The sequence below is a fragment of the Branchiostoma floridae genome, chromosome 18 (genome assembly GCF_000003815.2).
Source record: "Branchiostoma floridae strain S238N-H82 chromosome 18, Bfl_VNyyK, whole genome shotgun sequence".
Classification (NCBI taxonomy): Eukaryota; Metazoa; Chordata; class Leptocardii; order Amphioxiformes; family Branchiostomatidae; genus Branchiostoma; species Branchiostoma floridae.
Window position 1 is genome coordinate 7606279 of NC_049996.1, and position 27218 is coordinate 7633496.

General features: G+C 41.6%; 5 protein-coding genes and 1 long non-coding RNA gene across 14 annotated transcripts in view; 3 read left to right on the plus strand and 3 right to left on the minus strand.

Moving 5' to 3' along the window:
• Positions 1 to 88: 88 nt before the first annotated feature.
• On the minus strand, positions 89 to 2096 carry LOC118406235 (ankyrin repeat and SOCS box protein 13-like). Its single transcript, XM_035806155.1, has 2 exons — positions 1240 to 2096; positions 89 to 716 (listed from the first exon to the last, which is right to left on the minus strand). The coding sequence occupies exons 1-2, from the start codon at positions 1937 to 1939 to the stop codon at positions 361 to 363; spliced, it is 1056 nt and encodes a 351-aa protein (XP_035662048.1). The 5' UTR covers positions 1940 to 2096; the 3' UTR covers positions 89 to 360.
• LOC118406053 (serine/threonine-protein phosphatase 6 regulatory ankyrin repeat subunit B-like) lies at positions 2032 to 2826 on the minus strand. Its single transcript, XM_035805908.1, has 2 exons — positions 2092 to 2826; positions 2032 to 2054 (listed from the first exon to the last, which is right to left on the minus strand). Exons 1-2 carry the CDS (start codon positions 2657 to 2659, stop codon positions 2032 to 2034), a joined length of 591 nt encoding a protein of 196 aa, XP_035661801.1. The 5' UTR covers positions 2660 to 2826.
• A 4836-nt stretch (positions 2827 to 7662) lies between these two features.
• On the plus strand, positions 7663 to 9962 carry LOC118406248. Its single transcript, XR_004830011.1, has 2 exons — positions 7663 to 7735; positions 8160 to 9962. It is a non-coding gene; the product is annotated as an uncharacterized LOC118406248 (long non-coding RNA).
• A 2448-nt stretch (positions 9963 to 12410) lies between these two features.
• LOC118406243 (protein FAM133-like) lies at positions 12411 to 20093 on the plus strand. Of its 3 annotated transcripts, none has more exons than XM_035806173.1 (9): positions 12411 to 12540; positions 14243 to 14340; positions 15151 to 15232; positions 15930 to 16031; positions 16160 to 16192; positions 16700 to 16768; positions 17424 to 17540; positions 18079 to 18186; positions 18627 to 20093. In XM_035806173.1, exons 1-9 carry the CDS (start codon positions 12517 to 12519, stop codon positions 18723 to 18725), a joined length of 732 nt encoding a protein of 243 aa, XP_035662066.1. In that variant the 5' UTR covers positions 12411 to 12516; the 3' UTR covers positions 18726 to 20093. The 3 variants fall into 3 exon arrangements, with proteins under 3 accessions (XP_035662066.1, XP_035662068.1, XP_035662065.1); XM_035806175.1 differs by lacking the exon at positions 18079 to 18186 and adding an exon at positions 17976 to 18045 and having other exon boundaries at positions 12432 to 12540; positions 17421 to 17540; positions 18627 to 18691; XM_035806172.1 differs by having other exon boundaries at positions 12440 to 12540; positions 17421 to 17540.
• A 2737-nt stretch (positions 20094 to 22830) lies between these two features.
• On the minus strand, positions 22831 to 24796 carry LOC118406237 (serum paraoxonase/arylesterase 2-like). Of its 6 annotated transcripts, XM_035806159.1 has the most exons (3): positions 24693 to 24711; positions 24441 to 24525; positions 22831 to 23962 (listed from the first exon to the last, which is right to left on the minus strand). In XM_035806159.1, the coding sequence occupies exon 3, from the start codon at positions 23929 to 23931 to the stop codon at positions 22897 to 22899; it is 1035 nt and encodes a 344-aa protein (XP_035662052.1). In that variant the 5' UTR covers positions 23932 to 23962; positions 24441 to 24525; positions 24693 to 24711; the 3' UTR covers positions 22831 to 22896. The 6 variants fall into 6 exon arrangements, with proteins under 6 accessions (XP_035662052.1, XP_035662053.1, XP_035662051.1 ...); XM_035806160.1 differs by having other exon boundaries at positions 22831 to 23961; positions 24504 to 24796; XM_035806158.1 differs by having other exon boundaries at positions 22831 to 23961; positions 24440 to 24796.
• A 274-nt stretch (positions 24797 to 25070) lies between these two features.
• The window catches only part of LOC118406242 (CTD small phosphatase-like protein), a 39740-nt gene continuing 37592 nt past the window's right edge, over positions 25071 to 27218 (plus strand). Inside the window, exon 1 of one of the 2 annotated variants that reach the window (XM_035806169.1) lies at positions 25071 to 25514. In XM_035806169.1, the coding sequence (XP_035662062.1) occupies positions 25439 to 25514 (76 nt within the window). In that variant the 5' untranslated portion in view covers positions 25071 to 25438. The remainder of the gene's footprint in view (positions 25515 to 27218) is intronic. The other variant, XM_035806171.1, reaches the window with a different exon arrangement.

Here is a 27218-nt window from a genome sequence, read left to right on the forward strand (position 1 = left end):
CTGGATTTCATACGAGCCTCAACTTACTGAGTATGGCTTACGGTGATGATGATGATGATAGATTTAAGACATCCATTCGTACGACCAATATCATTATAGTAAATTTATTTATTTCCTTTTTGCCATGGCAACTCCCACAGGGTACAAGACAATGACGTTACATATAACGTTATACAAATTGCAGCATAATATAATGTTAGTTTAAATATATTCTCCCAACCAACAAATTAAACACAGCATAAACCACCAAAACATAAATGTGTGTGCAAAATGACTTGGACCTTATGTTATATCATTCATTTTGAATAACTTAAACAAAGTGAAGTGATCATATTTAACATGAAAATCACTAAAATAGCTTTAGATATGTGTGCTAACCAGTCTGTTTCCCTTGAATAGTAAATAGTCCTTCACAGATGGTGGAAGGGGGAGGGCGTTCACTTTATCTTCACTGCCTCTTCCAAACAAGTTTCTGATCCACATGCGGCACAACCGCTGAAGATTCGGGTAAGATTTTCTATGATTTGATAGGATCAGTTTGACTTTGCTGTGCTGTTCCGCGAGGTCAATCGGTTTCTTGCCCCGTTCGTCGACTGCCTCGCTGTTCGCACCCGCTAGGAGGAGCAGTTCTACGGTCTCCACACTGTCTATGCAGGGATGGGCGGCGTGATGTAGTGCCGTGCGGCCCTGGTTAGTTCTCTTCTCAACATCAGCTCCTGCAAGGAATGGATGGATGAGTGAAAGAATGGATGGATGGATGCAGACGTGGGTGGATTAAATGAAAGAAGTAGGAAGAAAGAAAGGAAGGAAAGAAATGTAGAAAGGAAGAAAGAAAGCAGGAGTGACTACTTCATTCACGAAAAAAAATGATATTGACATTGATATGAATGAATGAATGGATAAACGAAGGAATAAACGAACGAGTAATCGAATGGATAATCGAATGGATTAATTTCGTCCTTATGAGCTACAAACAGGCATGACGTCATCGCCCTTCCGGTTTCCGGAACGTTAGTGAATCCGCAGATATCTGTTCTAATGAAGGTCGTCGAGATCGACTGAAAGTTTATGGTGAGTGCTTACTTTGTGTTTGTACAGCTATGGATTCTACCAATAACATGCCTTTTACATGATAAGATAAAGTACATGTGGTTTTACCACTTTGTTGGCATGTGCGCCTGTAAATTGTTTAACCATAAAAAGGGAATAAAACATCATCTGCAAAAGAAAATAGCCCACCTTTACGAAGAAGCTTGCCGACTAACCCCCAGTCCTTCACGCCGTAGTGTAGCGGAGTGAAGCCCAGGTTGTCCTGTACGTTTACGTGTGCACCTCTCTCCAGCAGCCAGACAACGTAGTTATAAGACCCGTACGCCGCAGCATGATGTAACGGCGTGACGCCTTCGCTGTTCTTGACGTTGACGTCAGCGCCGCGCGACAGTAACAGCTTGAAAGCGTCGACTGCGTCGGTGAGTGACGCCAGAGCAAGCGGAGTGGTGTTGGAATCGTCCTTAGCTTCTAGATCCGCCCCTCGCTCAAGTAGAAGGTGGATGGCGTCGTGGTGCCCTGACGTCGCTGCGTCATGGAGAGGGGTCAGGTTCCCGTTCTGACGTCCGTTGACGTCGGCACCCCTGTCCAGTAACAGCTTGATGACGTCACAGTAGCCTCCGTACGCCGCGTGGTGGAGCATGGCCTTGTTGAAGCTGTTCAGGTCAGCGCCCCGGGAGGATAGTAGTTGTATTGCAGCGAGGTGGTCGTTCATGGCTGCGAAGTCGATTGCCGCCCACTCCTTGGTGTCCTTCGCGTTCACGTCCGCACCGTGGTCTAGTAAGAGATTTATAGCGTCCAGGCAGCCTGTTAACGCGGACAGATGGAGCGCGGTTTGTCCAAAGTTTCCCTTCTGGTTCACATCCGCGCCTCTTTGCAACAATAGCCGCATCGCAAGAGGGCGCCTGTGAGCTGCCAGCAGAAGTGCCGTCCTGTTGTTGTTGTCCTTTTCGTCCAACTGTGCGTCTCTATCCAAGAGCAGACTCACAGCTTCGCACTGTCCCTTCCTACCGGCACAGTGCAGCGCCGTCCACCCGTGCTTGCGCTGTTTCTCGGCTCGGTCGAGAAGGAGCTCTAGAACAGAGCAATGCCCGTCTTCCGCGGCATAGTGAAGCGCTGTACAACCGTCCTCATCCTTAGCACCGATATCTGCACCGTTATTCACCAAGACATCAACAACAGCACGATTACCCGTCTTTGAAGCACAGTGGAGAGCAGTGCAATCCCTCTCACCCGTGGCGTCAATTTCGGCGCCTGTTTTGATCAACATCTCAATCACTTGACTGTTACCGTTCTCAGCAGCGCAGTGGAGTAAGGTGCGTTTTTTCTTGTCCGTTGCACCAATGTCTGCGCCGACGTTCAACAACAGTTCTATAGCTCCGGTGTGACCATTCTCTGTAGCATAGTGAAGTGCTGTCATTCCCAACTTGTCCTGTTTGTTAACTTTCGCACCACCTTTAAGTAAGGCGGCTATGATATCACACTGTCCCTTCTCTGCGGCCTTGTGGAGTTTAGTATGACCATTTTCGTCGACGGTCGAGGCGCCTTCTCTGTTGTTAACCTTGGAGCAACCATCGTCATTGTTGTCCAGTGGTGTTGTGAGGAAACTCATGTCGTCTGGTGTTCTTTCGGCTGGGCTGTTAGCCCAGACACAATCTGTGAGGAACGATAGAATACGTGACTAAGAACATGACGGTAAGGTTAGAATTACGGTTAGGTTTGATACTTTGAGGCTACCTTTTTAATGTTTTGTTGCAATGATTTTTATACATTACAAGAACATACAATAAGCGAAAAAAATAATAACAAGAGTTCGTAGACCTCAGGCCTGCATGAAATGTATTGTGTGTCTGTAGACCTATTGTGTATTTTTTTTCCTTTTCGTCCATGGTTGCGTGGTTGGAAAAGTGAGGTTTTTACCGTGTTGGTTGTGCACCATACAAAAGTCTGAAATTCCATTTTCGGGATGTGTAAGTTTGGGCATGGATGAACATTACTTATTTTGGAAAACTTAAGCATGTAACCAACCACAGTACCTTGAAGTTGTTGAGACGACTTTTCCTACCTTTTTTTGTCTCAGATGGCCCATGTAGTTATTCTGTCACATATGATATATTCAATACTGATATCTTCCTATTTCAATGTACTGACCTAATGCAGCTGCTAAATCTCCTTAGTGTGGCAATGATCATGTTACATGTTGCTGTTATAGGTTACCCTTGCCACTTCTTCTGTGTAACTTTTCTACCACTCTTGTCTTGCTAAAAGCGCAATATTGTAATTGTAACACGCCGCGGAATTACACGGCGAACGGGCGCGTGGTTGGGAGGGGGTACAAAATACCGGCCGGAAGAAACACGGCACAATTAACTATCGCTATGTACCTTTATACATCCTCCATGTTCCTTCCTTTTCTGTTAGTAAATGCATAAAACATAATCCTGCATGAGCCTGCATACAAAATGTCGTGAGAAAACGGACGTACACTGTCAAGAATTTTCATTTAACTTTTGTCCGTCACAACCGCTATGACGTAACACTTTACTGTTAGCGTAGATATAAAAATGGCGGGAAAATGGCTGCGTACGTTCAATTTTGCCCATTCAGTCGTAGATCCGAGCTATTATGCAACGGTTCTTCACACTTTTACATGAGTTGTAGGTCACCAACAGAAATTCAAGATTACTGTTGAATCATGTTCGTCTTGTGCCGTGAGCATGTGTAATCATGATCTACAAATCTGGCAATGAATGTGACGGTGTGTTCGTCCCACGACGAGCTGCCTGTCCCGAAAAAGATACTGAAAACTTTTCGCCTTGTTGTCTTCGAATGCATTGTAATCGATGCTTTGTAAATGATGTATTGGACACCTGGATGTCTGAAGTGTGCATACCTCAGAAATAACTATTGTTGCATGTGTAGATCTCTTTAAATTCCATTATTTTTTATCGGCCGGTATAAGTCTTACGGTCGGTATTATGCCAATGCATGTTAGATATTTCTGGTTACGGTGCGAGTCCGTGAGAAGACGCGGGTAAAGTTACGGTCTCACGTTGTAAAAGAATTGAATGAAAATGGTCTGGGGAGACGAACAAAGGTGTGTCCAACACAGGTGAAAATAATTACTGGTCTGTGATTGGTCAAGCAATCAGTCATCCCTCAGGCATCATTGGTCCTGGTCGTGTGCTGTAATCAATTTCATTATTTCAGATAGCCAATCGAAGAAGTGCATTCTTTTGACCAATGACAGCACAGGGTATTTTTAGACTAGACAGTGTCGCGTCACTCGTCTGCCAGCTGTCTGAGTTGACGGGCTTATAATATAAACCTCGCAGCTTACCAGTGCAGAACAACATCACGGCCGCGCGGTGACGGAGTCCTTTGTCCTTTCAGCATCCTACCTTTTAACAGGTTAGTTTGGTCGTTCTTCACAGAGTGTCTTTATGTGTGTTTATACGCGTGCGTTTTGTATAACTTATTATCAGTACAATGTTAGTTCAAAAATCGATAGCTGCGCTTACATGCAATGCATACCTGTGCCTTATATATTGCCTTAATCGTTTCTTGACGTTAATCTGTCTTGCAATTGAACTAATTGTTATTTCACTTCTTTTCTTCCAGGATCTTATTGGTGCCATCAAGTCCGGATTAACTGCAGCTGCAATGTTCCTGGTGGGACTTATCCTGGTGAGAGGTTGTCCGATGCCATCTCCACGGCTAGCTGTACGGTGACGTCCAGAAAGATCCTTCCCTGTGTAAAAGCCCCGCCAGAGGACCTGAAACTAAGATAAGTTCTTGTGTGTCTTATGGGGTGTAAAATGGAAACATGTCGCAGAATTGGGCTGGGACTAACTTCTCGTCGGCATGATAAGAAGGAAATGATTTGTGCGGCCTTTTGTGCCTTATAAACTACAACAAAGCAAGAAGCCTTCACGGCTTCAGGAAGGGTCTGTCCTGCGAGAGCCAGCTGGTGCTAACCCTCCAAGACCTGGCCAAGAACATGGACCAGAACAAACAGGTCGATGCCGCGGTGCTTGACTTTAGCAAAACATTCGATACCGTGCCTCACGAACGTCTGCTGAGCAATCTCGAGCACTATGGTATTTCTGGCCTCCTTCAGTCTTGGCTTTCCTTACGGAGAGAACCCAGAGGGTTGTCTTTGGCGGTGAAACATCTAAAGCCGTCAAGGTCACCTCTATCTGGAGTTCCGCAGGGTATTGTGTTAGGCCCTCTACTCTTCCTGCTCTATATCAACGACCTACCCGATTCCGTAGACATGTTCGACTATTTGCTGACGATTGCTTTATTTATCGAACTATCAGCAAGCCTTCTGATGCTTTAGGTCTGCAGTCTGACCTCGATGCGTTAACAGAATGGCAAATGCTGCATGGCTTATGTCGTTAAACCCCTCTAAATGTCACATCCTCCATATCACCCGTAAGAAGCACCCCATCTTAACTCAGTACTCCCTCTGCGGAGAAGCCCTCACCGGTGTTAAGTCCCACCCCTATCTTGGAGTACAACTGTCCGATGAATTGCGGGGGGACGCCCATATCAACTAATAATAACCAATTTCGCTTTGTTGCTTCCATGGCCAGGACCTTATTGGGTGCCATCAAGGTGACGTCCAGAAAGATCGGTGCTCGAGTTTACGCCCTGCCAAGGGACCTGAAACTAAGTTAAGTACTTACGTGTCTACTCCGTTGAAAACATATCGCAGGGATGGGCTGAGACTAACTTTTCATCGACATGATAGGAAGTAAATTATTAGTTGTGATGATTCGTTAACTGAACTCTTAGTTGGAGGTAAGGTACTTTAGTGTGCTCTGTTGACATTCCGAGCGATGTTGTCGGGAAGGGTTTACATTAGAACATTTTGTAAATGGAGGCTCCTTTGCATTCAGGGCTTCAGTCCGTTTCTGTGGTGTACAGGCCTGGTGTGTGGCTGGTTTGGTTTCTGTGATTGTGTCGATGGCCAGGATGGCATTTGGTCAATTATTTCAAATTCTGTTCTTTACAAAACTGGGTTTTCCCTGGTTCACCATCTGTCGTCATCTCTGTTTTATGTCATGGTGAGTGGTTGTCGGGGACCTAGACCATTACATAACCTGCCTCGTGTTGTTTTCTTGGGTCCCGAACCAAGAGAACGGCACAGGCCAGAAAGGAAGACAGGTGGCTGAAGAGCCTATTTAATATTACTAGTTTAGTCGTTTAGAAAAAAAAACTCGGCGTCGACATAGTCACAGAAACTGAATCAGCTATGCATTGGGCTTGTATATCACAGAAGCAGACTGAAGCAATGAGAGCAGAAGTGGCCATTGCTTTCGAAAATTAAAGCAAAACAAAGGCAGTATTATGCCATAAGTCAGCATTACTTAGGATTTCATCAAAGCACACACAACACCCTGCCACCAAACAAGAGATGATGATTCCTCTCGCTATTTCTATGTTAAAACTAGAGCTGAAATTACAATGACAAAACAAATGAACTTCCTGCCATGCCAATGCACGTAGCTGAGCTTTCTTTTAGGTATAATGTTAGATATAGTCTTATATTTCTGAGTTAGGTTTAATTTCTGTCTCGTCTTTTCTCCCGAGGATCATCACACCGTAAGAAGAAATGTCTGGACGCGGAAAGGGAGGCGAGGACTGGCGAAGGAAGGTGCCGAACGTGAGCGAATGGGCTTCGCAGTCTTCTATGACAAGGTATCGTACTGTATTGTGTGAAAGCACACATGTTTTAACTATAGGACAACAGTCGTTGTCAATGAATAAATTTTCATTCCATTTGTGTTGGCAGACTAGTTTAAGTTTACATTTTCAATTTCAGTTTATGTATACCTGGGCTGTTTGTCAGGTGTCACTGTATACTAGTAGTACCTAGTAGTATTTGGGGTGTCGAGTTTCTAGGTACAGTCGAACTTGTATTCAACAACCACTCAAGGGACCAAGGAAATATGGTTGTTGACTGGAGTTGGTTGTTGGATAAAACTGGGGTCGGTTGGCTGGTTGGTTGGCATACAAATTACCATAGGCACCTGCTTGCTGCTATGTAAACTAATTTCAAGAAACCATTGTTTAACAATCAGAGCTTTGTTTGTCTAACAATCAAACATGTTCTGTTTGTTAGTTGTCTGTTCCTTAAACAGCCAAAACAAGCTCTTTTAGTTTCTCTATCAGTATGTCAAAATTCCCACTAGTACACTTTTCACTGTGCACCATGTTAAATGTGCTTCACTGATTTTCACTGACATGTTACAGTTGAAAAACATTAAAAATCGGTTAATGACATTATTTCTAACAGATTTTTACTGATGTTTACATGGTGCTATTGTTGTGAGGATTAGTGTGGATCAAAATTGTTTCTGATGCAAATGTCAGAGCTTCCAGAAGTACTCATTTTGATATGGCTGCTGCTGGGATGGATCAGACACAGTGTCTCTCAATTTTGGTTGTTGAGAGGGGTATGAAAGACCCATGGGGACTGCAGAAAAGTGGTTGCTGGTTGGGGTAAGCAGTTGGTTGTTTAAAAGAGGACCATTACTATGCAAAATAGGACAGGACTGTCTCAGAGTGGTTGTTGACTGGAGTTGGTTGGTGGATAGAGTTGTCACCGTTACTGCAAGTGCTTTCGTGACGACGTCCGGTGCATCACCAGCCAGGGCACGCCTGATTCGACATAGACAAGGTATTGTGCTGTATTGTGTACAGTTCCTATTTGCCATTGGGCAAGCGTTGAACCATTTGTGTTTGTTACAGCGGTATTGACGTAGCGAGCAGCTGATGCATGTCTCTTTCTTTTACTGATATCACAGTAATGCGAAATCGGCACTGGGAAGCCGATTTCGCCTAGCCCGTACAAGCTTTCCGGTGTATATTCCTTTCCCCGGCATATTTCCTTTCCCGGCATATTCCCGGTTAAAAATCGCGAAAAAAATTGCCAAGCTTCCCAGAGAGGCCGGTGAAGGAGGCTAATCACAAGTGTCTGCTCTAGTCTAAAGCTAGTCTGATGTCCTTGTAACTTGGCGAATGTAAGCTTGGTTTCAATGGTTGATGAACAATGTTCAGGTGAACAGTACTTAATAGAGTTTTCTTTTTCTTTTGAAAATTAGGACTGGTTGAACAGTTTAGCTGTGAGTCAGATGATGCGTGCATACGTTCCGGCCCGGCCCTGCTTCTGAAACTGTATTGGAGGGAGGAAGCAGACCATAAGACTGTTGATAGGTGAGTGCATCCTCTACAACTCGTTCCAACCTGACCCTGCCTGCATTCTTTTTTAAAATTCAGGCCACTGTCACTGTTATTGAACCATCTCTACCAACGTTGACCTGGTGAAGATCAGTAAGCAATAATTTGACCATTTATTCCTGTTACACTTTAGCGCCACAGACATTACAGTACTCTATTAACTTCCTCATAATTTGTCACCATTTCTACTCATTGCAAAACATAAGGCTTCCTTGTGCCTTTTCAAAAATATTTTGATTATAAAGCTAGTAGCAAAACGATGGAAGTCTAGCCAGTCATTATTGATTGTAATTCACTTTCTTGCAGTCACAATAGGTTGGGAAGGAGACATCTCATAGCATCTTCCAGGACCTCATTGATGCCATGAATTCCTGATCAACTGCAGCTGCAATGTTCATGGTGGAACTCATCCTGGTGAGAGATCGTCCGACGCCATCTCAACATGTACAGTGACGTCCAGAAAGATCGGTGCTCGTGTGTGAGCCCTGCGATCTGAGTGATGTAGCCAGTAGGGCGTTAGGGCATTTTGTAAATGGAGGCTCCTTTTGCCCTCATAGCTAAAGCCCGTTTCTGTGGTGTACAAGCTTGGCGTGTGGCTGATTTTATTTCGTGTGACTGTGTCGATGGCCGGAATTGTATTCGGTCAGTTACTGTAAATTCTGTTCTTTATAAACAGGGTCTTCCCTGGTTCACCATCTGTTGTAATTTCTGTTTTATGTCATGGTCAGTGGTTGTCGGGGACCTAGACCATTACATAATCTGCCTCGTGTTGTTTTCTTGGGTCCCGAAACAAGAGAACGGCACAGGCCAGAAAGGAAGGCAGGTGGTTGGAAAGCCTTCTTTTATTTTAGTATTTAAGTCCTTTTAGGAATGCTAGAGTTCGTGGTATCGTGGTTCGCAGTCACAGAAACCGAATCAATACAAACAGAATGCAAAGTGTACAATTGTTCAGTTATCATGTATATCACGATAGTAGATACTTGTACATATAGTTACGCCTACTTACGTTATGTGTTAGGTATAGTTTTCCCATATTTTTGAGTGAAGATCTCGTCTTTTTTTGAGATGTAGTGCTGTTTAGGCGCCTTTTGTTAGCAGCCTCTGTTTTTGAGTGTATTTGTTTGATGCCCTTCCAGTACAGGGGTGGCTGACACTGGATTGTTTTGTGTGTTTCACTTATTTTCATTGTCGCAGAAAAGTTGTCTACATGTTAGAATTCAGTAAATGTCAACATTGTCCGTTTATTGTGTAGAAGTTGTAGCCCTTTAAATCAGTTGTTTGGAAATTTCCCTAGTAACTGAGGCTAAGGCTGGCGCTGACACTAACACAAGACAAACACATACACACTAACAGACTAACCCCACCAAACACACACATTTTTGACGGACACTAATAATCAAAAAGCCTTAGACTGAAAAAAAATCTATGATTCTTCAAGTACAAAGGCTCCACGCTACCTCTATACCATGTACTGACAATGTCAATATTTACTGATTTTTAGCTTTCTTTTATCCACTATGTCCTAGAGTGAGGGTAACTCTTAACCTAAATGGGTTAGATGTGAAGTTCATTTTTGATGCTAGAGTATCTTCATTTGTTATGAGGTTTATATATTATACACTTTGCATTTCTCTATTTTGCTAATAAACAAATATGTTGAAATCGGATGATTGTGTAGTGCATGTGTTTGTTTTACAGTAGAATCAAAACAAAATGGCTTGGTTCTCTCTTCTCACACCCTCAACCAGGCCTTACCTCCCAGTACCATCAACTTCATGTGAAATGGTTGCCCCCATGGTTAATACATTAATCTACTGCATATATTTAATCATTTTGCATGCAGCTGCTTTGTACAATATACTGTATAATTCAAAACTTTTTTTCTTTAATTGAAAGCGGCCGAAAATTGATGTGCGCGCGGATGTCATCCACGGCCACAGTATAATCAAATCAACATGGCCTAGCGTGAGGCAAAATTACATCATGCACATCTGTGCATTTATAGTAGAATGTAAGGTTTGCAACATAGTAAAGAGGATTTCTTTATACTCAAATAAAAAAGAATGAGAAACTATCATTCACGTGTGTTTTTGTTAGTGCTTTGGAAATGTTTCCAGCACAAGAAAGAAAACACTGTGACAAATTGAAAACATATAGCTGACGTATTCCGTACCATAGACGGTGTTGATTTATACGTTCGCAGTAGCACTGTTTTTTATGCCACCTCAGCTGCAAAAATTGTCTTTTTCATTTCAATGTCACGAAAGCGCTAAAGGGGGGCGAAAACGCTAGTGATCTCGCCCCCCGGGGGGGCGAGAACGCTGTCACACCGGCACGTTTACGACGATTTCTCTAGCCATACTGATTTGACAAATTGTCAACGCATCATTTTCTCCAGTTCCATGTTGCTGTTATAGCTTACCCCTGCCACTTCTTCAGTGTAACGTTTCTGCCACTCTTGTCCTGCTAAAAGCGTAATATCGTAATTGTAACACGCCGCGGAATTACACGGCGAACGGGCGCGTGGTTGGGAGGGGGTACAAAATACCGGCCGGAAGAAACACGGCACAATTAACTATCGCTATGTACCTTTATACATCCTCCATGTTCCTTCATTTTCTGTTAGTAAATGCATAAAACATAAACCTGCATGAGCCTGCATACAAAATGTCGTGAGAAAACGGACGTATACTGTCAAGAATTTTCATTTAACTTTTGTCTGTCACAACCGCTGTGACGTAACACTTTACTGCTAGCGTAGATATAAAAATGGCGGGAAAATGGCTGCGTACGTTCAATTTTGCCTATTCAGTCATAGATCCGAGCTATTATGCAACGGTTCTTCACACTTTTACATGAGTTGTAGGTCACCAACAGAAATTCAAGATTGCTGTTGAATCATGTTCGTCTTGTGTCGTGAGCATGTGTGTTTATGATCTACAAATCTGGCAATGAATGTGACGGTGTGTTCGTCCCACGACGAGCTGCCTGTCCCGAAAATGATACTGAAAACTTTTCGCTTTGTTGTCTTCGAATGCATTGTAATCGATGCTTTGTAAATGATGTATTGGACAACTGGATGTCTGAAGTGTGCATACCTCAGAAATAACTATTGTTGCATGTGTAGATTGCATTATTTTTTATCGGCCGGTATAAGTCTTATGGCCGGTATTATGCCAATGCATGTTATACTCAATATACTTTTAATGGGTCAAGTTTTGGAAACATTTTGAGCTCAGGTGATAGGCCATAAATCTTCCCTGAAAGCAGTGTGGTATAGTCCATGGATAGTTGATCAGCCGTTGGAGAACAGCCCGGGTGTCGGAATAGGCCGACGTTGCGATACTTCGCTCTTACATCTGCTTGAAGATCTGCAACATTCCGTTCCGTAGCAGCGTGGACTCGCAGCGACACATAGCGACCTATATAAAAATGCAGCTAAATGCAAAATGCAGTCTATGGTGTTGGTCCAAGTTGTCAAGGATAGCGAAGTGCAACGACCCACTCGGACAACACATTTACACGGCAATGTCTGTCTCTACTATCCACGATCCAACTGTGGCTAGAGGACTTCCAAATACGAAGACGCAATGCATAAGCACCATGCATTAATGATTTGATGGCACTGTAGCACCAGCAACTTGAACAAAAGTCTCTACCTGTAAATCTGCAACCCAAGGTTACATGCCATTGTTTGCAGCTGCAGACATGGCAGTGAGACAGAGGGGCTAGGCTAGGAGCATGAGCGGTGAAAAAAGGAGCATGCGAGGTGAAAAAAGAGTAACGTTATAAGCAGTGAAGAAAACTCATGCAGTGTCAATAACTTTCTTTGTCACTCTGGCCATTCTGAACCTTCTCTATTCAAAATATGAGCAAAATCTATTTTTTGACCGTTGCCACCATTATTTTTTACCCTTTCAGACATTCGCTCTTAATATGCACTCTCTTGAAAGAAGATACAACCGCATCAAACCATATTATGTATACAGTACATGTATAATGTTTTAGCTGCACTTTTTATTTTAGCCGCTAGTTGTCGCTGTGACACCGTGAGGGTAAGCAATACATGCACGTTTAATAACAGCCGCCAGGTGTCGCTGTGAGACCGTAAAGAAAGAGAGTGCATCCAGTCATGTTGGGGTGTCAGCATAGCAGCGTTTAGTAATGAGTAGAAGTCGTCTATTGATTTGGCGTAATTATTTGAGCTACGAATGATGCAAAATGGGCAAAAGAGACACAAGATTTGTAAGTATCTTATCTAAATGTGTGTGTTAAGTTTTGTCACCACCATTGCGAAGTTTTTGCGACTTGCCGCTGAGAGATATTAGGAGGGGGAGGGGGGGCGTCTAGTCTGAATGAAAGTGATAATCTTTAGATTTTTCTCGTTATTCTAATCCCTTTTGGTATTTTGAACTTGATTACTGGGAAAGCATGGTAACACGTCTTATTCGTAAGTTTACTTGCATGGCTGTTTTTGCGATGAGATGGTGCAGAGTGTTGTCAACAAAATTTATGCCCCCTCCCCCAAACATGCATGCATTTACTAGTGTTCTTCTTTCTTGTTCTTGGTCTTGTTCTTATTCAGTTACTGGATAACACCCCTATTAATTGTGTTGGGGCAAACCATCCAGGACATGTTCGCACATGTTCGCACACGACGGGTTATACCGCCCCTTACGGGGTGACACACCCGTCCGGGTGAATGATGTAGATCACCATGTGGCTGATACGAGACAGAGGTTCGCCAGGCCTCCATCCGGGTGATTTGAAGTGAATCACGAACTCCCGACAGAAGGATTTGCACCAACGCACACCGCAAAAAATCGCACGTGTGGGGGTTCTTTAACGTGCTTGGGGTATGGCTCTCCCCATACACGGGACCTCCATTTAACGTCCTATTCCGAGCTAGGGATGACTCATTTTTCACTTGAGTAAAGTGAGGAAAGTCGTGTAAAGTGCCTTTCCCAAGGGAACAAGACCGGCAACACGGCAGGCGGATTCGAACCGGTGACCTCTCGGTCGCGGGCCGAATACACTACCACTGTGCTACGCGGCCCCACTATACGAGTGTTAATGCATATCAATCCATAATTTTTGTGTAACGTTACTGCTAGGCCCTTTCTTCGCAAGAGTTATTATCAATGATTATTATCTAATCACAAGTTTGAGTTTCACCTTAATGTATTGATAAAGAGTTGTGTATAACACTTACGCTATGAACTTTCCAAACAATTTTTAAATGTGTGTGCAGTAGGGCTGGGTATCGGTACAGCGTACCGGTACAAAACCGGTTTTTCTTATTGGACCGGTCCAGAAAAACCGGACCTGAAAAAATTAGGTGGACCGGATGTTGGACCGGTTAGAAAATTAACATATTATTTCATCAGGCATTCACACGTTTTGGCGCTTGCAGGTGGAAGAAAATAACAAGAGTGAAGTAGAGTAGAGTTTATAGTCATTTCTACCAAGTTTTACCGTCAATCGTGCAGGTGCAGTTAGCGTTGTAGGATTTTAAGACGCCAGTGTAAGTCTAATACTCCACCAAACAAATTTCTATGTAGTAAAATGGACCATTGGCATGAGTCATACTGAATCAGGTCCAGGTTCAGGTCCGAACCTGGACCTGATCCTCTGGACCTGAACCGGACCTGGACCTGAATTTTCTGTACCGGTACCCAGCCCTAGTGTGCAGTGTTAGCCCAATGAGCATTTCAGCACCAAAAACCATTAGTATTCAATATTACAATGATTAACAAACAACATGGTGTGATTTTTGACAAAGAAGAAGAACTTATACTGACACTGAGTGCTACTGAAAACTGAGGATGCCTTGAGCATGCACCAATTCCATATATTTTTGCTTTATCAAATAAAGATTGCATTTGTAAGATAAGTTGTGTTTACATGTAAGTTGTAAGTAATGAAACGTGCTCTCCTATTTCAACAGTCATACGTTAACCCCATCGCCATGGCGAGGGCGCGGGGACCACGCCCAGGTGACGGCCCCACCATCCAGGATTACCTCAACAGGCCCAGGCCTTCCTGGTAGGCTATGTTGGAATTTTCAGATTTATATTGTGTTTGCTTCTCTCTCTCTCCCTCTCTCTCTCTTTCTCTCTTTCTCTCTCTCCCTCTCCCCTCTCTCCGTCTTTTTCTTGCTTTCTCTCTCTCTCTCCCTCCCCCCCCTCTCTCTCTCCGTCTCTCTCGTCTTGGTTTAGCGTCAGTTGTTCCCCGTCTTGCAAGGGTTGGACATTGCAAGATGTTGTTCAGGTCTGATTGCTGCACTGCAGTAGATCAGGCAAAATCAACATCTTGACTTAGGAGTTTGAAGCAGGCTTCACGACCGGATGCCCTTCCTGATACCAACTGTGTTTGTACATGTATTACAGCCGTAGGCTGGTTTCTCAGGTCTTCTAGAGTTTTCCTTCTCCTTTGGTTGATGTTACAGGTCACTGTTTGAAAGCTCAATTCAGTTAGTATCAGAATCGTACATAGGTCATAGGTTTGTGGCAGTGACAGTTCAGATTTGGTATTAGTTACTAAGACAATTCATTTGCCAACCTTGGATGACAGACATTCCAGGTTGCGGGGTCAATGGAAGAGGCTACTAATTTAAGGGGAGGTATTGTTTCTGGTCTGTGTGTTTGTCTCTATTTTTGCAGTTGTATATTTTCCATTTGCTACAAATGTCGTCACGTTCACTGCAGAGTGACAGGAAGTGATCATTGGATACATGAACTTGCAATGTTTTTAATCAAAACCTTATTTGCATAATCAAACAATACATACAAGAAACTCTACTTATATAACAGAGTTTTGAGATATATAAACTTTTGTTTTGGACTGTGTCTCTAGGGAAGAACTGAAGCAGTTGAAAGAACAGAAATCAAAGAAAGGTTCCAGTAGCCTTGCAGCATGGGAGGAACAAATGAATGAGGTATGTTGGGAACAGGGTATACAGTTGGACACACCTGTAAATGTGGTAAAAAGTGACTAATCAAATCAAGCTGTATCAGGACAATGAAGATCATTGGCATATGATAGGTATATTTTCTCTCTTTGGTTAGATATACAATTTGTAATTGTAGTTGCAACTGTATTTGTGGATGGTTTCTGATGTTTGGTACCTATAACTTTCCCATCATAATTCAAATAGGAATATGGAATTTAGAGCAATATCATCAAATATGTGTACTTTTAGAAATTGATGCACTTCGTAGGCTTCGTAGATTATTCTCAGAGCTTGATTTTTGCTTTGTTTTCATTAGTTAAGCATAATCAGACAGCAAACCATCAATTTTGTATGATCTAGCTTTAGACTATATGATTGTTTTGAACCACTCATGATCACAATGGGATGGACACCTACTCTCTTCAGTAATATCCCATCAAAGATGACACCCCTAATGAAAGCTAGGTACCCATCTTCACCTGAATTGAGTGAGGAAAAGGTACAAAGCACCCTTCCTAGGGCACAACACTAGCACCTGCCAGGGATTCAAAGTTAACACTCCTAGACACCAGACCACATTGCCACAATTATTCTGTGTCACTGCTTCAAGCACCCCTAACTTGTTAGTGCCTTAAGACATTCCTGCTAATCAGAAACATGTCCTTCGAATTCACCTTGGCAGAAGTTCAGAGAAGACCTGAAGAAGCATCGGGACAAGGTGCAGGCTTCGCAGGAGGGTCAAGGGTCAAGTTCATCCTCTCTGTCACACAAGAAGAAGAAAGAGGTCAGACAGGGCTTTGAACTTTGACCTTACAATTATTTCAATTACTAGTACATGGTTTCACACAGTTGCCCTAAAGAGTGTAGATTCTTAAGAAATGTTCCAAACTTATAATTTTTGTCTTCTTGCAGAAGAAGAAATCCAAGAAAAAGAAGAGATCAAGGGTGAGCTTTTTGTTTCCTGTTTTAGAGAGAGAGTCTGAAATGTAAAGATATGCCTGCATGATAGACAGCTTTGGTTTATCGGTTGTAAGGGTTAACCGTTAAGGAACGCCATTTATGTATTGAAAAGTCTCATTGCTTGTGTTAGGTATTGTTTTGAATAGATCATCTCCAAGCAGAGATTAGACTCTAACTTGTTCTAGCCATCTTTTTTTGGCATATTTATCTTTTTTTCTTGGTGTATATTACCCTGACACCAGTTATTGGTGAATACTACCTCTTCCTGGAGAGAAAAACAAACAGCTTCATGATTACTTTTTCTGGGTGTTAGTAATGAAAATTTAAAAAAAAATCATATCAAACTTCTATAGAATGTTAACTGAAAATTTCAAACTTCTATAGAATGTTAACTGTATAAACTATACAAATAGTTGCTTAGAATAGACTCTTGTTACTCGTGTTTTAGTGCAGTAAGTATTTCCTTGACTAACTGTTTTTGTTCTTACTAAGTCTCCCTCCCACTCTTCATCGTCAAGTTGTGATTCGTCCCCTGACAGTGATTCTGAGACGGAAGAAGAGGTAAGATTTCAACACTGGGTCCATCCGTCAGTAAAATTACTGTCAGTACTCAGTCAGTAGAGCATGTTGGTTTCTATACATACAGTCTAACATGGTCTCAACATCCACTCAAGGGACTACTGAGGAAAAATCTGTAAACATTTGAGCTCTGTTGGTCTTACAATCAAATGTCTTTGGGTAGGCTGTTTGTTACTAAAACAGCCTTGAAGTGCTTCTAGCTTTTCTCTGTCAAACTTTATAATGGTTCAGTTTGCACTGATTTTGCCTTGTGTGTGGAGCAATCACATCAATTTTAGTTGTTAAGTGAGACATGAATTGAGACTGAAGAAAAGTGGTTGCTGGTTGATAGTTGGTTAGCAGAGGATTATGTAAAGGACTGTTTTAATGTGGCTTATAGTGGATGGCTGTCTTAGTGTTTGGCTGGCCATGTTTGACTTTTTGGCTTTTAGAGCACTTATAGACTATATAATAGAGCTTCAACCAGATGTTTTGCTTGACATCCTAGTCAGATGTAGGAAAGTTCTGCTGCATTTTTTTGTTGTCTTGAAAAGTGTTTAATGAAATAGACTTGACGTTGGCTCTTTCTACATTCTCCACATTGTAAATACACAACCAATCACCACACACCTTACTGACTCCACTGGCCAATCAGAAGAAGGAACACTCAAAGCGCCGGGAGAAGAGAAAGAAAAAGAAAGATAAGAAGAAGAAGAAACATCGGACTGATGAGCCAGGGACAGACAACACTGATGACGAAGACAAGGTGTCAGAGGTAAGTATCATTATTATACATTTATTACTCTGTGACCAGAGGGTAACCTCTTTCGACAGAGTATTGTGACCGGTAGCTGTGATGAGTGTTCGCATCTTTGTCTCAATATTCCATTTACCGCATTCGAATGTAGTTTGAAATGTTGTCTGTACTCAGTTACGCATTGTTTTGTTTTTTCGCAGTAGCTGTTGTTATAATTGATGTAATAATTTTTTTATCTATTACCTAGTTAGTTTATTTATTCATTGAGTTTTACCACATTTGTGGAAGGATTGACGTAACAGGTGACTAAAAGTGATGGTATTAGGTTTGATCCCCTCACACTGGGAAGGAAGCCAGCTCTTTTTGATAAGTGTGGTTGATTGTTCATTGTGCTCATCAAGGTTTGGCTGGCCTCAAACCTCTGACTTGATGTGCTTATCTTCTTTTCTTCAGAGTACTTTTCTTCGGCTTTTGTCGTCTCTCGAGGCAGTCGACAGCTAAAAGTACAGTTCTAAATACTCAGGTATATATTTCCTTTCATAACTTGCACTTTCAGTCCTCAAGATCAGACAAGAAGCCAAAGAAGCGGAAGAGAAAGAAGATGGAGACATCGGAAGGTTCTGAAGACGAGTCTGACACAGACAGAAGCAGTAGAGACAAGACTGTGGGTTGATCCTTGACTTCCTCATGGCATTTCTTTTAGTTGATGCCTATGTGAAAGCAGAGGGATTGTTTTGGGTGTTATGTTTGTCTAGTGTATGTCTGTACTCATTTTGATACACTGTCAATAGAGTGACTAGAAGTGAATGGGACGATGAGAGTGACAGGGTGTAGAGTTCATAAGGTGATAGAACTAGTCTTTAATCAGACAATTGCAGTTCAGGTCATGGGGTCAATGGAAGGGGCTACTGTTTCACTAATAGGTAATCTAAATATGAATTTTAAGGAAATGTTTAGTCATGTTAAAGATTTACAATTATTTGATGTTATAGCCACTGGAAAATTTATTATTAGATGCGGTTAAAAGAAATTATAGAATGTCTCAAGTGATTCTTATGAATTCCTTTGGTTTTGTATGTCACTGACTATTTTCATGTTTTTCAGTCCACATCAAGCAGACACAAGAAGAAACGTAGAAAGGACAAGCATAAGAGGGGGAAGAGACGAAAGGAAGGCAGACACAACGCCAGTGATTCAGACTGAGAGTTGGAGGTGCCAACAATCTACACTGTAGTTTTTGGTTTAAAGTACTCCTGTGCAATGTGATGCAATGTGAATAATAAATATGTCGAAATCAAAGTCGAAATCCTCTGGCAAAGCATAAAGAATGGCCAGGACCCTTAAACTTTGATATCATACCCACAATGCATCATAATGTGCATGTGCACTTAAAACCATGAAGTAGCTTATAACAGCAAGTACCTCCAACTTGTGTGTGAACTTAGTATTTTACACATTGTATTGTTAGGGCTTGATGCAGATTTTAAGGGAATAATATGTTGCAAGACAGTCATACAATAAATGCTCCTTCCAACCAAGCTACATACATGTCTATAAACTGTTAGGAACAGTCCCAGAAGAAAAATTAAAGAAAAGTAGGATTTGTAAGCAACAGCAATGATAAAAAAGGAAGAAATTTGCTAACAGGCTTTTAGACTATTAAAGGCAGCTACATTGATGACATTGCATGATAAATGCAGATGCATACTGTACATTTATTTATATTTACAGGGATTCAATTTTGCATTTATATGGCAGTGGGAGGGAGGTTTTCACAAAACACATAACGTTATTCACGTTGTCATGATTTGAAAACTGCTAAAGTAAAACCACAAAGAACATTTTAAGATTCCAAGAGGTTGTTGGTACAAGAGTTTTTCTGGAATCACAAATTGCAATTGTAAGAAGCACACGGATATCAAAAGATCTTCCAAGTATGTTAGTGTTGTGTAGCATTGTATCCAACTTGTCACAAACCTCATACTGACATGTACAGGCAGATACGGGTTTACTTTTTGCAGATATATTTAAAAATTTGTTTCAGGCTGAGAAGAACTCATAGTACTCATGTAGTGTATTACACAAGTCAGTAAGGGTAATTTTGAGTATGCTGTGCAATGTTGTGTATAGGTATTTACCAGGTTTGCCAGCTTGTATATAGGTGTAACATTCTATGTTGATGCATGTATAAACATAAGCAATACTAGTATTAGGTAAGTTTTACCCAGGGATAATCAACACTTACATGTATAACACTGCAAGTACAATGTAAGTCCCACTTTACACACAATTTTTCACACTGTGGGGAGAAAAGCTTTTGTTGTCAAGATATTGCCAGTCAAGATGTTTAATTACCTGTCAGGGATGTGAAATAAGTATAGAGTAATAACATTGCCATTACAGTATTAGGGATGGGATGTAACCTTGTGTAACTTGTATACATGTATGATATTTGCACATATGTATCATGTGTTTGTTTTTGTGTAGTTTGTAAACTATCTTAGCTGTAAGTAGCAATGTAGACCTCATGCAAACGTTAGAAACTGATTAATAAAACTCTATAAACTGACATGAATTGAAAAGAGATATCAAGAGTCATGACTTGATTTTACCAGTCTCATGATAAAAGGTTAAGGTAAGTACCGTGGCCTTTTTGAGGCCGTTTTCACCTCCCCAACTGAAGTCAAAATTTCTCCCGAAAGGTCTGGACCATTCGCCCGATAGCTTAGCAGGCGTCCCCGATAGCTTAGCAGGGGTCCCCGACAACTTCCGCGTGCGTGTAGATGCGTCCCGACTTTGAGAGGGTTCATTAGCATATAACGTGGACTCATTAGGCTATATAGCTGTTTATGACTGCAAGCGTCACGGGTGTACCGACCCAACGTTCCAGATCCCTCCCGACATCTCCACAGATATTGGTAAAAACTGTCTAGATTGGGCCTTCGTCTAGCCACTCAGCTATTTGACGCCATAATTCTTGCAACATGTGCTGAAAAGACAACAACTAAGGAATCAAATTTGGCATAATACCTCTTCCTCCATATGTCCTTGTACGGTTCTTAGTGCCCTTAAGACATTATATATAACCTTGAATACATCTACACTAATAAGCTTGCATAAAATAATAACCAGGAACTTCTAAGTACATGTATAGGTAAGGCAAGTAGGTTAATTGCCAATAGACCTCACTAAAGATAAGTGACTGTAGCTTTTGGGTCACTTATTGATGAGACTAGCGTCCTTGCGACGGCAGTAATTTGGTTGGCTTCTCCCTAAGGCTCTTGGTAACAAGACATCAATTTAGATGTAATCGTCTGGCTAACTCTGGGTGGAGCTATTGGTCATTCCTTTGATTTCCCAAATCCCAGCGGTCAGCACAGATGGCCGTGTAGGTTGCTATGGATGGGAGATTACCACCTCCCGAGTATTCGGAAATATTTCGTCTTTGCCAAAAGGTGTTTTTTGTGCCGTATGTGCGAGTGTTGGATCCACATGATATTTAGGTTGTGAATGTCGGCAAAAGGAAAATGGCAGTTTTTCATAGCAATGCAGTAAAATTTCTGGTTTCCATACCTCTTGCACTGGACATGTCAGTATTTTCCAATGGTAGATAGTGTGGGGCTTATGAAAAGTGATATAGGTTTGGGCCCCCTAGCAACTGTATTGTAACTGCAGGGCAGATTTTGTTTGAGACTTTGAACAACCCAAGAAGGGGTTGATGGATCGTCATAATGTTTGCTATGTAGAGCGTTTAGTGATGGTTATGTGCTAAACATGCAAATCAATATCTGATAAGCGTGTATCTATTATCCATGTCTATGGTGGATTTTCTAGGGGCCTTTAAAACTGCAAAACAACTTTTCATTCCTCTATTAAGATGGTATAATAAGATTTTCAACCACCTTTTTCATCATAAAACACGAGCTGCCTTCAATTTTCCTGCCATACAATGTACTTGATGGGCTTTATCTTAATCCTATTGCCTCTATATCCTTTGCCAGATAGACAATTTTACTTCTTTCTCTAATCCAAAGCAAAGTCTTGGAAACACATAAAATGGGGAAAATAGAGTGGTAAAGCTTTTTTTGTAGTCTCACAGGAAACAAAATGGTCAATGTAAAATTGGATGAATCACATCAGCGCTACTTGACGTCCCATCACACTGTTCCCAAAGGTCTCATTTTGTAACTTAAAAGCCAGCAACTGTTAGACACGACATCACGCATATGGAGATATTGTTTTCAGTGTGTATCTGATCCCTTTCTCTGTCTGTGCTCCCACACTTATTTCCATATGTTCTCTCTATCTCTATGTATATAGGCATGTCTGACCAAAGAGTGACAGGAAGCAAAGGGCAAAATGTTGTGGGAGTGACAGAAAAAGACTGGTGAATCATTTATCAGCCTTGGCTGAAAGACGTTCCAGGTCATGGGGTCAATGGACGAGACAGTATTAATCAATGAAATGGAGAGTTTTTGTTTTTTTGTTTGTGTTTTCAGTTTGGTTTGTGTTTGTACATTAATGATGATTTGACATATTGTGATCAAGGCACAAAGGTAATGTTGATCAAAACCTTATTTGCATAAAGAACAAGAATCAAACAAGATACTCTAAATATTACACAGAGGTATGAGATCATCTTACTTTGCTACCTCTGCTGTCACATTCCTTACTGTTGAACTATTACCATAAAATAATCACACAATCAGCAATAAAAGTGTACAAAGCAAGTTTTAATGGTCCTTGTGTCCAGCTGAGCACACACATTTTTTGTGACATGAATCACATTCAGAACTTACAAAGTACTGTGGTCTTCTTGACCTGAAACTAGCTTACATGTAGTAACCATTTTTATACACAGTAGCTACAGCTCTTACATTAAATTTGAAATGGCACAGCTAGTAGTAACTAAACCAACTAGCTATATAGACCTAGGTATATACATTGTAATACCTGTGCCATTAAGTGGTCTGTGCACTTATAGTGCTACGAACCACATCTAGTTCAATAGAAGAACATGAACTTGTTGGAGTTATTTGCAGTGCAATAGATTCCAGAGAATTACAAAAGGAGGATGACTGTCCATATTACCAGGTAATAAACAATGAAATACATTGTAACATAGTGTTAGCTGGCATCTATGCCTATTATACCTGCCAAGTTTCTTTGATCTCTGCATTTAGTTTGAGCAGCAATATTATATAGAAGTGTGTCCTTCACCAGGTCTAAGCAAGGGCATTTTATCATGTCACTTTGGACAAGTTGGGACGGAGACATAAACTGACACAAATCTTATAAAAATCTCATCTGTTATTATAACTTTATTCCAAGTTCAAACAGACAAACATCAATACAATTAAACTCATATATATAGTTAAACAGGAATGTTCACTTGGCAATGCAGCAGCTTGGAACTAACAGTACCAACCAGCAGGTGGCCTTTATGATACACAGCTGCACTAGACCCACCCAACTCATCCCCCTCATTTGCATAAATGCTGGTGACAACCGGATTGCTGGACTCTGCATGTTTTACTTCAAACACTTGTGACCCAGGCGACTTTAAGACCATTGCTTGCCAGAGACTGGGTTGTGTACCAATCCACATACTACCAGATGTTGGATCCACATTAATATTGTCCACCCCCGAATACACTGTTATGTCGTTTTTGAATTCCAGAGAATTGTCCGACTGTCGGTGATACACCTTGATCCCCCCCTCAAAAGGACTAGCCACATAGACCACCTGACCATCTGGTGACATGTTAATACCATTGGCAAATTTTATACCGTCAGCAACCGTCCTGGCTTCCCCGTTTTCGTAGTAGGTAACAGAACTGACTGGAAGAAATGTCAGTAAGGAAAATGCGACAAGAACGAGATTGGAGAAAAAGGACATGTTGGTAACGTAAAAGCTCTCTGGTCCAGTGGCTACAATATCATTGGGTGATGTAATAAGAGAATGCTTGATGGTCTTGATGTGGTATGCAGTGTTTGTAGAAGAATCATAGCGGAAAGTTTCAATCTCAAAACTTTTGAAGTTCACAACAAACAGTCGGATCTCTTTGCTGTCTGGATATTCATAGATGCTGATTCCAAATGCCACAAAGTTGTCCCTAAAACTTTCTGGTTGGATGGAAACTTGAGAAGCTTTAATAACAGGGCTGTTAAGGTCTATCGTGAAAAGTTTCCCACGTTTGTCGCCAGGACCAGATGATATGAAGACGAGTCCCGAGGATGTCAGTGCGAGATCTTCACTTCCAGTGGTGATCCCCGGTACATGTTGACAGGGCCCAGGAGAGTGGTTGTAGGTGTGGTGGAAGGGGTTCAGTGTCAGGATGAACCTACATATGTGCTGCCCAACCACAGCAAGGATGACAACAGTGATGGTGGCCACCAGCTTTGCCATGATGTTGTGTGGAACGTAAACTTGTCAGTCCTGTAGAAGAGTTGAAAACTTGAATTAGCAGTAGCAAGATCAAGATATATTCTCTGACTGCAACATTGTGCATAAACATGTACATTGTCTGGCCATTGAACATAGTCCTACAGCTCTTTAACACTTAGTATGACTGGTAACGTTAGTCCAAAGTTCACCGCTTCCACAACCACAATTTGTTTGTCTATTTTTTTCTTCAGAAACTTGGAATTGCGATATGACTGTGATATCATCACCCCTGCCTTCTTCAAAGCTATATTTCAGAGCGACTCCATAGCCCCATACAGTTCTTCTTTCTTTTTTAAACTTGACCGCTAGAACTTGACTTTGCACAAACAGTCAGCAAACTTTTTACGGACACGCCCCCTTGGCCACAAAACCGGCTACAGGGGTCACCAACAGTCTGCATCCGCTCCTGCAGATGACATCCTTAGAAATATTTAAGGACATACTCTCTTACTCACTGAGGATGCCTCCTGGAGGATGCAAGCCTCGCACATGCAATCCAGAAGAGAACGTTTGAAGCACATGTGCAAACAAACCCCACACAGTTCCGCTAGCGATCTGCTGATGTTTACATTCTGCTGTGAGAGTTATATACGAAGGCTCAAAGCGACAAATACGAAAGCTTCTCCCCATCATTTCCAAGCCTTCCCCAGACGAAGTGGTCTTTAGACAAGTTTCAAGTCTTCCTCAAGCCATTGGCAACAGTTTTCTAAACCATTTCTTACATTTTCCAGACCATTTCAGAGTCTTCGTGCTAGAAAAATGTCGGGAGAAGCTTTCTTGCTTTGGCGCTTTGAGCTTTCGTAGTAACGTGACTTCGGCTGACCTTTCATCTTACCCCGTCACTGCTAAAACATCTACCCAGCATTCCTCATTCATTTTAATGTGTTCATTGCGACGCGTTGTAGCGATATATGCATTAAGATATTCCCCTCGTCGATTCCATATTTCATCATGTATATTCTGTACTTGATATTTTTCAACAGAGATGCCCAGTTTTCCAGAAAAATAAGCATATTTTAATCGCAGTGCATCACGGGTATTTCAAAAGTAGGGTATTTGGTAGGGCCAATCAGCGCGGGAAAAATTAGACACAGCTGTCAATCAAATGGGACATGTGGGGGTTTCCAGGCGCCCTGAAACGAACATCAGAGCAGTCTTGTGTCACGATTGCCCAGTTTATGGCATTAAGTGGAATCATAGATTTATAATATGATATATTTTTCAATAATTTGTTGGTTTGTAATCGGCCTGTCACACAAAATTGGTCCCCAAACTCGTAACTTAACAGTGGAATGTGCAGGGCCGCCTTGAAACGGGGGCGGGATTTTATTTATATTTTCATTTCAGCCTCCATGTTGCCCGAGCTGCGACCATTTTGAAAAAGAAAAAAAATCTCTGTTTTTCTGGTCGGTATTTGTGAGGAAACACGGCGAAGATCGGGACAAAACGTCACGGGACAAGTAGCCAGATGGACAGTACGTCCATCATCACTCAAGTTAGCCGGGATGAGGAGAATTTGAACCCGTTCCCGACCCCGGAAAAAGGTAAACGTCCTCTCTAAAGTTTGTGACCGTCTCTTTTTACGTACGTCCTAGCCGGGGCGACTAGAAACGAAAAACTTATTTAATTTTAATATAATATACAGGATGTTTTTGTTTCTAGTCGGGGCGGAACGTATTGGACTAAAAAGTATTTGCGTATCCGTTCCGTGGAGATACCTTTTCCTCCGGTTTTTTGCACGTCCCCGGCTTCCCTGGTGTCTTGCACACCGCGCCGGGGTATTCGCGACGTAAAATGAAATGCTATCCACTGTTTTTGAGGAGAATCGTTGTGTTTTGGTGTCGCCGGTAGTCTCCGTATCTCACGTAGTTCGTTCCTTATATGCGTGCACCCCTCCCCCTCCCAACCTTGTTTACCTCTTTTATAGAAAGACAGCACAGTTAGAGAAGTTTTATCGAAGTGTATCACATATTTTAGTTATTCTACAGTTGGCAGGGCAGAAATTATAGTTTACTATTTCGTAAGATCGGGATATTTAAGCCCTCATTAAAAATGGGGAACCGGTAAGGTTGGTTGAGTGTTGAGGGTGAGTTTGGTTCGTGAGAAATTATTTGGTGTAGACCAAATTTGTAAAAAAAAAAATTCTTCATGAAATAGATAAATTGGAGTACTTCAGGAAGTAGTTAGGGTTTTATAAATAAGTCTTTATACGATAAGTCAAGGCATTATGAGTTAGCACACTGTGATTAGGAATTGTTTGTGAGATTTTGTTGCCCTAACCCATGCTTGCTGCAGCTGCATGCATGAGGGATTGTTTATTCTCGGCTTCTTTGGTCTTTATTTGCTCTGCCAACTGACCACAAATATTTCCAATTTTACCCAAGAGTGGAGCATATGTTGGCACGATCCTAAGAAGGGGTTGAATTGGGTTCCTACTGGGTCAATTATTTACCTCACTAGCCCCTCTATGTAGCACATTACCTTAAAAATTACCATCAAAATTGACATCAAACTTCAAACTGAAATTCTAAATCCTTATCATGCTTTAGTGAGTAGACAAGAGAATGCGTGTGATTTAGTAAATTTACTGTAATACACATCCCAGTATTGTTGCCCAGAATTCAGTTGTCTTAGCCTATTTCTTTTAATTTTTTTTCTAGGAAAAACAAAAAAACAAAATAATCCAACATACCAGCAGTTTAGGATACCAACACGCGCAACAGCCATGTTTTTGTTGGATGAAGCACACTGTGTGTGTATTGTCATGCATTTTCCTTGTCTACTTGTTTGGTTTTCTTGTTTTACAACAAGCAGCCCTAGCCTGAAAAGGTTCAGTGCTAGACTGAAAACCCACATGCTTTTTCAGGGTTCTCTTTGTAAACAGCTGGTCGTTTGCTGTCCAAACTTCCTGTATCTTGTCCTGATTGTTCTGTGGGGAACCGCACAAGTTCAAAGCCACAGGAAAATGTGGCCAATACACTTGCCATTAGGTAGTGCGTAATTAGAGTGATAATCCCTGAACAAGGTGGTTAGCACCCTGGGGTTTCAATTGATATTGAAAGCAGCCCCTAAAAACAGATGGAGGGGAGGTGAATTATGTTCCTCATCAGCACATTTTTTTTACCATGGCTCAAACTTTCAAGTTCATTTTTGGGAATGGTTATATACTGGTGTACCTAACCTTAAAATCTAATTGCACAAAAATTTGGGTGTTGCAACACTGCAATAGAAATTAGAATGTCTTCAAA

Bases quoted from the DNA above. Each gene is read 5' to 3' on its own strand.
- LOC118406053 (XM_035805908.1), bottom strand. From the start codon at position 2,659: ATGAGTTTCCTCACAACACCACTGGACAACAATGACGATGGTTGCTCC. The intron at 2,055-2,091 runs GCAAGCACGGGT...CTGTGCCGGTAG, and splicing joins CGACCGAGCCGAGAAACAGC to GAAGGGACAGTGCGAAGCTG.
- LOC118406243 (XM_035806172.1), top strand. From the start codon at position 12,517: ATGGGCAAAAGAGACACAAGATTT. The intron at 16,032-16,159 runs GTCAGACAGGGC...GTCTTCTTGCAG, and splicing joins CACACAAGAAGAAGAAAGAG to AAGAAGAAATCCAAGAAAAA. The intron at 16,193-16,699 runs GTGAGCTTTTTG...GTTCTTACTAAG, and splicing joins AGAAAAAGAAGAGATCAAGG to TCTCCCTCCCACTCTTCATC.
- LOC118406235 (XM_035806155.1), bottom strand. From the start codon at position 1,939: ATGCGGCTATTGTTGCAAAGAGGCGCGGATGTGAACCAGAAGGGAAAC. The intron at 717-1,239 runs GTGGGCTATTTT...CATTCCTTGCAG, and splicing joins CGGCAAGCTTCTTCGTAAAG to GAGCTGATGTTGAGAAGAGA.
- LOC118406237 (XM_035806160.1), bottom strand. From the start codon at position 23,931: ATGGCAAAGCTGGTGGCCACCATCACTGTTGTCATCCTTGCTGTGGTT.